The sequence below is a fragment of the Cebus imitator genome, unplaced genomic scaffold (genome assembly GCF_001604975.1).
Source record: "Cebus imitator isolate Cc_AM_T3 unplaced genomic scaffold, Cebus_imitator-1.0 Scaffold82, whole genome shotgun sequence".
NCBI lineage: Eukaryota > Metazoa > Chordata > Mammalia > Primates > Cebidae > Cebus > Cebus imitator.
Genome location: NW_016107397.1, coordinates 7,082,507 through 7,093,018, shown reverse-complemented (window position 1 = coordinate 7,093,018; position 10,512 = coordinate 7,082,507). Strand labels below are relative to the sequence as shown.

At 47.0% G+C, this 10,512-nt stretch overlaps 1 protein-coding gene across 1 annotated transcript in view; it reads left to right on the top strand.

Annotated features, from left to right (window-relative positions):
• Positions 1 to 3,208, top strand: part of LOC108307876 (speedy protein E4-like) — a 13,304-nt gene extending 10,096 nt beyond the window's left edge. Inside the window, exons 5-8 of the mRNA XM_037740403.1 lie at positions 308 to 448; positions 1,611 to 1,943; positions 2,064 to 2,168; positions 2,994 to 3,208. Of these exons, the coding sequence (XP_037596331.1) occupies positions 308 to 448; positions 1,611 to 1,943; positions 2,064 to 2,123 (534 nt within the window). The 3' untranslated portion in view covers positions 2,124 to 2,168; positions 2,994 to 3,208. The remainder of the gene's footprint in view (positions 1 to 307; positions 449 to 1,610; positions 1,944 to 2,063; positions 2,169 to 2,993) is intronic.
• Positions 3,209 to 10,512: the final 7,304 nt, after the last annotated feature.

Genomic DNA, 10,512 nt, shown 5'->3' with positions numbered 1-10,512 from the left:
TCTTCTGTCTCTCTCCTTCCCACATCAACCCCAAATGCAATGGTTCACCGTCCTCCTCCGGGTTCCCATGACAGAGGCCACAGTTCAGGCCCCCTCGCTTCACTCCAAGCCACTGCCAAATGCTCCCTGCTGGGGCCTCTGGAGCCTCTCCCCAAGCCAGGGGGCTTCCCAGTGCAGCCTGAACATCTCTCCAAAGCACAGGTCTGACCCCCCACTGCCCACCTGAACAGCTTCCTTAGCTGATGTCTCTTGAAATCGAGGCCAGGTCCACAGTGCCAATTCCACCCTCTCTACAATGTCTCTGCAGCCAAACCGGCTCGCCATCCTGGTGTTTCCTGGCTTGGTTTCACCTCTCCTTCCAAATGCCTGCCACTCGACTTTGCGTCTGTGTTTTCTGTCTGGGGTCCTGCACGCGTGTGGTTCTGAAGGGAATCACCGATTCCTTGACGTCAGTTCACCCCACAGCCACTGTGATGCCTGCCCTCATCTTCCCACCTCTGCACACCCACAGCACGCCAGTGACATCCTATAATGATGTGACATTGGGATGAGGTTATCTGCCCTGGTTTCTCCCAGTCCCATTAGACTAGATGCCTACAGAAGGCAGGATCTTGGAGAAACATCAATGTACTCTATTTCTTTTATTTTTTTGTGACAGAGACTCGTTCTGTCCCTCAAACTGGAGTGCAGTGGTGAGATCATAGCTCACTGCAGCCTCCATCTCTTTGGCTCAAGTGATCCTCCCACCTCAGCCTCCTCATTAGCTCAGACTACAGGGCTGTGCCATCCCACCTGGACAATTACTTATGTATTTATTTAATTTTTTTAATTTTTTTTATTTTCTTTGAGAAGGAGTCTCGCTCTGTCACCCAGGCTGGAGTGCGATGACAGGAACTCAGCTGACTGCAACCTCTGCCTTCTGGGTTCAAGCAATTCTCCTGCCTCAGCTTTCTGAGTAGCTGGGACTATAGGCCCATGCCACCAGGCCCGGCTGATTTTTTGCATTTTTAGTAGAGATGGTGTTTCACCGTGTTAACCAGGATGGTCTTAATCACCTGACCTGGTGATCCACCGGCCTCGGCCTCCCAAACTGTTGGGATTACAAGCGTGAGCCACTGTGCCCATTCTATTTATTTATTGAGACAGAGTCTCGCTCTGTCTCCCAGGCTAGAATACAGCGGACCTATCTCGACTAACTACTACCTCCCCCTCCTGGATTTATCTAATTCTTGTGCCTCAGCCTCTAGAGTAGCTAAGACTAAGGTGTGCGCTACCACGCCAGGGGATTTTCGTATTCTTAGTAGAGATGGGGTTTCGCCATGTTCAACAGGTTGGTCTCAAACTCCTGGCCTCAAGTCATCCACCCGCTTCAGCCTCCCAAAGTGTTGGGATTGCAGGTGCGAGCCACCGCGCACGGCCGGAAGTTCTTTATTTTTAGTAGAGACAAGGGTCTTCCTAAGTTATCCAGGCTTGTCTCGAACGCCTGGCCTCAAGCAATCCTCCTGTGTCGGCCTCCCAAAGTGCTGGGATTCTAGGCCTGAGCCACCACTCTCAGCCATCAGTGGGCTTTTTGTCTCCATCCTGAAGGTGTGAGGGGTGCCCTTCAGTAGGTCTCTGTCCAGCAGGGCCCTCCTGAGGAAGGCATGGCTCTCTGCAGGGTGGGTGCCAGTCCTGAGCTGAGGACGGTCTCCCGCCCTCCTCTCTGGGAAGCTGACCTCAGCCGGAGGTCTCTCCTGGTGGTGCCCCTGAGTAGCAGCCTGATTTCTGCCCCCAGCTACCTGGCCAATGACATGGAAGAGGACGACGAGGGCCCCAAACAAGCCATCTTCTACTTCCTGTATGGGAAGAACCGCTCCCAGCGACCCTTGTTCCAGAAGCTTCGCTTCCAGTTCTTCTGTTCCATGCACTGTAGGGCTTGGGTTTCCCTGGAGGAGCTGGAGGAGGTGGGTGCGGTGTGGGGAGGTGGAGGAGGTGGGGAGGAATCAGGTGGTTGGAGGCTGGATGAGGGGATGGAGGGGTATCCTGGGGAGTCCCTGTCTCCTCAAGGGGTGTTTCTTTTGCAGATACAGGCTTATGACCCAGAGCACTGGGTGTGGGCACGAAATCGTGCCCTCCTTTCCTAGAGCTCCAGGGACCGTGGAGGCCTGAGGTCATCGGCCCGAGGGAAGGTACATCTGCGTCCCCAGGGTCAAGGCAGAATATTGTGTCTATTTAGGAAATCTGAGGAACCCAATTGCTTGACCTAGCTTCAAGCCTGGGCAACAAGTGAGATTCCCTCTCCACAAAAATACACAAATTAGCTGGGTGATGTGGGAGGCATCTCTATTCCCAACTGCTCAGGAGACTGAGGAGGGAGGATCGCTGGAGCCTGGGATATTCGAGCTGCAGGGAGCCCTGATCCTGCCACTGTACTCCAGCCTGGTCGATACAGTGAGACCCTGTCTCAAAATTCATCAGAAATACTGAGTTCTGAAAGGTTCTCTAGGATTGATGCAGTTGGATTACCTATTTGGGTCAAGGATTCAGTGAAGATTTGGTTTACATCTTGCGCAGCTAACCACCTTGAGGACTCAGCATGAGACTTAAACATTAGGAAGTAGGATTATGGATTAGGCTCCGGGACTCATGGTTCGTGATGTTGTCACATTAGAAACATATCTAGCGTGGTGACCAGTTTAGATCTTAAATGGCCAGAAAGGGTCATTGTCTGAGGGTGCTGTACTGCCTGGGCAGGCCCACATAAAGTCCTGGTGAGGAAGCAGATCACTGGGGATGGCCTTGGGTGTATTCAGTGAGTTTTGGAGTCAGGGTCACCAAAGTGTGACTATCACAATTGAACACCATGGTTCAGATGCAGGCTAGAGAATGAACGGCAGGAGATGAAACTGGATTGATCAATTGCTCTGAACTCTAGTTAGGATAGATGTGGGACGTGAATGACCTTGCTAGAGAACTGCCTCCTTGAAGCCTGACATCCTCTCTCTCACTTCCAGAACACCAGGCCCAGGGGAGATACATTTTCAGCACAAAGTTTATTCCCATGCTAATGGCAGACAGACACCAGGAAGGAAGACAGGAGCCATTTGTGCAGATCATCTAGAAGAACCTGGACTGTTCTAGAAGGAGCTGAAGAGAGTGATCACGCTGTCCTCCTAGGAGTGGGGGGTGGGGAGACGGTACTTCTAGGAGTCCATGGAGGACAGTGAGAAACCAGGGGTGTTTCTGGTTCCGCCCCTTCCTGCGGCACCACCTCCCTTTTTATGTTGCTGAATTCCAGCCTCCCTGGGGTGGAACCTGGAGGTCCTGTTTCCTGTGGACTTGGACGCCACAGTCCAGGAGCATTTGAAGGCACAGTGCAGGCACTCAGATTGGCACGGAATAATTTGTAAAATATGAGTGCCGTAGGATTGTAACAGATAGCTTCATGCATACTATGCATTTTTGTGGTTTTTTGGCCATCAAATTATTAATATGTTTATTTCAAATAGTTTGGAAACTGCTGTACTTTTGAAAACATGCTGTTCCTGTAGAGTTTCTGATGAGAGTTATAGCTGTTATATATACATAAATCTAATTTTCTTTTCATTTTTAAGAATTTGTTTTATCTTAAATCTTTTATGTTTAAATTGTTTTATCTGTTACGATGTGTTATGATATGAAGCCAGCACTTTTTATCTGTGACACTTACATAATAACCTATTGTATTTATAGCTATGTGATAGTTCCCCTAAATTCTTCTGACAGAAATTTTTATTTGCTGTTTAGTGTTTGTTACTGAATTCTGAGAATTCAGTTGTGATTTTTAACATGTCCTACATATATACTAATATGTCTACTACATACCATACACTTTATTGGTTTATTTTGGAAAAGATGGGCATAGAATCATTACTATATTTATTTTAACAGTTTGGAACTCCTGACGGTTTAGAATAGATGCTGTTCCTATGAATTTGTGTGACAGCTGTTACAGCTACTAGATACACATAAGTATAATGCTGTTTTTCTTTTTAAGAGAGGATTCTTTCCATCTTAAATCTTTTGTCTTTAAATCTTTGTATCCATTATTATGTGCTCCTTAAGAGAGCACTGTTTTTATCTATGATGCTTACTTAACATATCTATTACCTTTATAGCTACAAGGTAGTTTCCCTAAATTCTTGTAGAAATAAATTTTTATTTGATGTTCAGTCCATGTTTTTGAAATGCGAGAATTCAGATGTATTTTTTGCCTTGTATTGACATGTTTGTAAGTTACTTTGAAGAGGATGTGTGTTTTGAAGGAGGCCACGAGCTGTGTGTTGTCAACGGAACAGTGCAGTGCATCTCTTGGAAAACGTGATAAACATGAAGTTTTCTCGCCTTCACAGCGAGTGGGATCAGATTGCTCTGGATTGCTTATTTGCTGTCAAGTGACATTTTTCATTAATGGGGTTGTGGTTATTTGGACATATTTATTAGCTCTGGAAGATAATCTTGTATTATTTCTTATGTAGATAAAAACATAAGGCTGAGTGCAGTGCTCACACCTATAATCCCTGCACTTTGGGAGGTCATGGGGGGACAATCACTTGAGGCCAGGAGTTGAGACCAGCCTGGGCAACATGGCATCTACATCTATTTTTTAAAAAGGAAAAAAAATACAACAGAAGGCCGATCCCAAGCCAGAGGTTTTTTTGTTTTGTTTTGTTTTTTGGTTTCTTTTTTTGAGACAGAGTCTAGCTCTGTTGCCCAGGCTAGAGGGCAGTGGCAGGATCTTGGCTAACTGCAACCTCCACCTGCCAGGTCCTAGTGATTCTTCTGCCTCAGCTTCCTGAGTAGCTGGGACCACAGGCAAACACCACCACGCCTGGGTAACTGTTGTATTTTTAGTAGAGACAAGGTTTCACCATGGTCTCAAACTCCTGACCTCATGATCCATCTTCCTCGGCCTCCCAAAGTGCTGGGATTACAGATGTGAGCCATCGCACCTGGCCTGTGTGACCCAATTCTGATGTCAATTCCCTGATGTTTCAGCAAATACCACAGGTTAAGACCATAAGCCCCCACTAGGCTGCCCTCACTTAAGACACAAGCTGCAAACTTGGGTGTCCTCAGACCACATGTACTTCTCACCAGCTGGCTACAACTTTGGAGGCTCCCACAGTGCCCTCTGCTTCCATAATTCTCTATAACAACTTGCAGAATTCAGAAAAGCATGACATTTTCTTTTTCTTCCTTTATTTCAAGATGTTGTCTCACTCTGTTACCCAGGCTGAAGTGCAGTGGTTTCTTCTCGGCTGACTGCAAACTTTGCCTCCCAGGTTCTGGTGATACTCCTGCCTCAGTCACCGGAGAAGCTGGGATAACAGGTGTTTGCCATCATACCCTGCTAAGTTTTCTATTTTTAGTAGAGACGGGGTTTCATCATGTTGACTAGGCTGGTCTCAAACTCCTGACCTCAGATGATCTGCCTGCCTCGTCCTCCCAAATTGCTGGGATTACAGGCATGAGACACTGTGCCCAGCCAAGCATACTTTCTTTTTTCTTTCCTTCTTTTGATACAAGTCTCGCTCTGTCATCCAGGCTGGAGTGCAGTGGTGTGATCTCGGCTCACTGCAACATCCACCTCCAGGGTTCAAGCCAATCTCCTGCCTCAGCCTCACGAGGAGCTGGGACTATAGGTGCATGCCACCACACCCAGCTAATTTTTTTAAAATTTTTAGTAGAGACAAGGTTTCACCATGTTGACCAGGCTGATCTTGAACTCCTAACCTTAAGGCGACCCGCCCACCTTGGCTTCCCACAGTGCTGAGATTGCAGACGTGAGCCACTGCGCCTGGCCTGATACTTTCATTACAGTTTTCTATGAGAAAAACACTGACAAAAGACCAGCCAAAAGCAGAATCACAAAACGCAAACTCTGAGAGGGTGTCAAAGACGCCCTCTCTGTGTCCTCAGGACGCCCCATCCTCTCAGCACACTGATGTGTGTCACCAGCCAGGGAAGCTCCCCTGGGCTTCCACATCCAGGGCTTTTATTACAGTGGCCGGGTTGATTCAGTCACTGGCCAGGCAGCTGAGTCCATCTCCAGCCCCCCAGTTCCTTTCTGGGATTCGGGCTGACACCACGTGACTCGAAGTCGCAACCTTCAAATCACATGGTTGGTCATCTGGTGTGGGTGACCCCTTGCCAAGCCAAATGGTTGGCATGAACTCAGGTGTAACCCTGGGGGGCCACTGCGAGTAACAGACGCACCTATCACCCAAGAACTTCCAAGGACGTTGAGTCTGTCTCCAGGAATCAGAGACAAAGACTGAAACAACTGGGAAAAAGCGGGGAAGTGTCAGACAGCAAAGAAACAGATAAACTCCTTTCCGTGTGTGTGTATATATAATGCATATAAAATATATATTCAATGTATTATTATATTAAATATATAGATGGCTTTATAAATTTTTGTCATATTTATATATAACTTATATGTATATCTAAATAGTATAACTATAGGGAGAAATATATATAAATTTCTCCCTTTATTTATTTTTTCATTATTGAGGTTGAGTCTTGCTCTGTTGTCCAAACTGGAGTGCGATGGCACAATCTTGACTCACTTCAACCTCTGCCTCCCAGGTTCAAGCAATTCTCCTGCCTCAGCCTCCCAAGTAGCTGGGATTACAAGTACCCAGTGCCACAGCCGGGTAGTTTTTGTATTTTTAGTAGAGATGCGATGTTACTGTGTTAGCCAGGCTGGTCTCGTGCTCCTGACCTCATGTGATCCACCTGCCTCGGCCCCCCATAGAACTGGGATTACATGTGTCAGCCATGACGCCTGGCCAAATTTATCTCTCTCTCTATATATAAGGAAACATATGTGTGCGGGGGGAGGGGCTTGGGATGCCATAACAAAATACCATAACTGGGTGGCTTAAATAACAGAAATTCATTTTCTCACAGTTCTGGAGGCTGGAAGTCCAAGACCCAGGCGCCATCAGGACTGGAGTCTGTTGAGGCCTCTCTTCCTGGATTGTGGGTGGCTGGACAAACAGCAACGTCTGTCTGCGGCTCTGGGAGGCTGAGAGTCATCCCACTCTGGTGAACAGCAGTGCAGTCCATCTCCAGTGGGGACCCAATGTCAGAACAGAAAGGGAATATTTAGAACACTCCCAGAATATGTTGTTGAGAGAAATGAAAGAAATTAGCAAACCTCCTTTTAATGGGAGTAAGCTAAAGGGGAGGTTCAACTGATGAGAACATGTCAGCATTTCTACAATGACTGAGAAATGCCTCCAGGAGTTTATGTCCTGGGACCCCGAGGCGCAGGGTGTCAGCTGGTCCTCAGCACTGACTTCATATCTCAGAGTGCCCGAGAGAGCTCTAGAAGGCTCCAAAAATGACCGTATGCCGTGACATTAACCCCTTCCAGATACTAGAGATAGATAACCAGGTTTTCTTTTTCGTTTTCTCTTTTTTTGAGACGGAGTTTGCTGTCGCCCAGGCTGGAGTGCAGTGGCATGATCTCAGCTTACTGCAACCTCCGCGTCCAGAATCAAGTGATTCTCCTGCCTCAGCTTCCCTAGAAGATGGAATTAAGGGAATGTGCCACCACGCCCGGCTAATTTTTGTACTTTTAGTACAAAATTTTTGTACTTTTTGTACTTTTAGTAGAGACGGGGTTTCACCATCTTGGCCACGCTGGTCTTGAACTCCTGACCTCAGGTGATCTGCCCACCTTAGCCTCCCAAAGTGCTGGGATTTCAGGCATGAGCCACCATGACCGGCTGACTTCCAGAGTTTTAATAACAGATGTGGTTGAAGAATAAAAGGAAGCCATGGTCCGTAGGCGGCAGGAGTTTCATGAAAGAGGTCAGTGAAGGGCAGGACGTAAAGTTCTCTACCTACAAGAAACCAGCCCAGAGCCTCCCACGGGGACTTCAGCACAGAGGGCTGGGAAAATCTGCATGAACCCGAGCCCTGGACCTAAAACAGGACAAGGCCTTGATTGTTTCCACAGACTCACAAGATGCAACCTCTGTAGTCCATGCCCATGGTGCGATCTGGAAAAGGGGGCCTTCTCAATGCCAATAACAAGGAAATCAAATGTGCAACAGGAATATTGGCACTGATGTGGGCTGTGGAAAGGTCTAAAGAGGTTACTTTGATGACCCTCCCAAGGTCATCAAAGCAATGACTCTGAAATAATAAATTTCACATGCCATGGCCAAGATAGTGGCACGGGGTGGGAAAGTCCTCCAAGTGTCTCTGCTTCCTTCAGTACATCTTTATGAGATAAGCCAAGGTACTCCCCTGGGGAATATTTTTCTTTTCTTTTTTTTTTCTTTTCTGAGATGAAGTTTTGTTCTTGTGTCCCAGGCTGGAGTGCAATGGGGTAATCTCAGCTCATTGCAACCTCCATCTCCTGGGTTCAAGTGATTCTCCTGCCTCAGCCTCCTGAGTAGCTGGGATTACAGATACCCACCACCACAGCCAGCTAATATTTTATATTTTTACTAGAGATGGGGTGTCACCACGTTGGTCAGGCTGGTCTCGAACTCCTGATCTTGGTGATCCACCCACCATGGCCCTCGACACTGCTAGGATTATAGGTGTGAGGCGCCGAGCCTGGCCTCAGTTCAACTTTTATGGAATTAAGTTGTCAGTTATTTTGCAATGCCACAGACCCCCAGGTTGAAGGTTACCTATCCTGACCATGCCCAGATTAACCAAGTGTGCAACCATGGCGTCTGAGTATAAGTGCTCAGACTCATGGGCTGGGACTGATTTGAGATCGAGCCGCCGTAGGAGCCAGGATCCAATCAGATTGAGTTTTGGTATCACTCCATGGCACGATCCAGTCAGATCACACCTCCCAGCATTCCTTCATTGCAAGATCCAATCAAATCACACATCATTACCCTATGCTAATAAAACCTTACACGGCCCCCACCAGCGAAAGGGAGATTTGAGCATTTACTCTTGTGTTCTTGCTAGTTGACTCACAAAAAAAGCTTTATTTCCCAAAAGCTGCAGCCATGGTAACGGCCTCTGTACACATTGGGGGGCAGCCCATTGACTGCTCAGGCACATATACGTGAACCATACGTGAACTTGAATTCCTAAAACATTTGAGTTGGTTTCAGTAAAAAGTACTTTTCTAGCACGTGAAAGCATTAAAAGTTCAAGTTCCCTTTTTTCTAAGCATTTAGGCCAATTCAATTTATGTAAGTACTTATGTAGCTCTATACGCCAATCAAAACAGAGAGCCTTTAAAAACTCTATATTGTGGCTCACACCTGTAATCGCAGCACTTTGGGAGGCCGAGGTGAGAGGATCGCTTGAGCCCTGGAGTTGGAAACCAGCCTGGGCAACATGGCAAAACCTCTCCTCTATAAAGAATATAAAAATTAGCTGGGCGTGGTGCTGCACGCCTATAGTCCCAGCTCATCGGGAGGCTGAGGTGGGAGAACACCTGGGCCCCAGGAGGTTGAGGCTGAAGTGATCTGTGATCCAACACACTGCACTCCAGCCTGGATGACAGAGTCAGACCCTGTCTCAAAAACAAACTCTGTATCTACTTTAACACCATTCAAAGGTGGAAAAACATTAGACACTCACACACTCAGAAGTAAAGACCTTTCTAAATTACAGACACATAGACATACAAAGAAATAGAGCTTAGAGCTTCAATTCTAAAATTTAAACATGAGTCAAGAGTAAACACAAAAACGCAAGAACTCACCAGGCCAGATATCAAAGAGTTCTTCTCCTCCCAGTGGGCATGAAAGTCTTCATTGATTTCAGCTCAGAGTAGACAGACAAATAGAAAAGACTAACAAATCAGGCTCTGTGGTCTCTCACCCAATAGAGATTAGGTCTCTGCAAACATTAATCTCCTTACAGAGATAGCCATGTGGTCAACCCATTAAATCAGATTCCTGGCCAAGGGAGGTGGCTCACACCTGTGATCCCAACACTCTGGGAGGCTGAGGTGAGTGAATCACTGGAGGTCAGGAGTTCGAGATCAGTCTGGCCAAGGTGGCAAATCCGTCTCTACTTAAAATACAAAAATTAGCCAGGCATGGTGGTGTGTGCCTGTAATCCCAGCCACTTGGGAGGCTGAGGCAGGAGAATTGCTTGAACCTGGGAGGTGAAGATTGCAGTGAGCCGAGATCGCGCCCCTGCACTCCAGCCTGGTTGTCAGAGTGAGACTTTGTCTCAAAATAACAACAACAAAAACAAATTCCCAATCAGTGATGCCAGCAATGCAAACAAACCCAAACCAAAGTCAAACACAAAATTGGTAGAAGGGGAAATTACTGACAAACGAGAAGACAGCACATTTCTACTGGCACTTTGGACTCATTCCTGGGAGCCAAGAAAAGATTCCCTGGGCTTTAGCATTCACGAGGCACTCCAGTCTCGAGGTCTTCCTGGCTCAGTCATCCACTGGGGACTTCTGTGAAGACCTGGAAAGCCTTAAAACATGAAGGTAAAATCATGACTCTCATGCAGACAGAAAAATGGGCACATGTT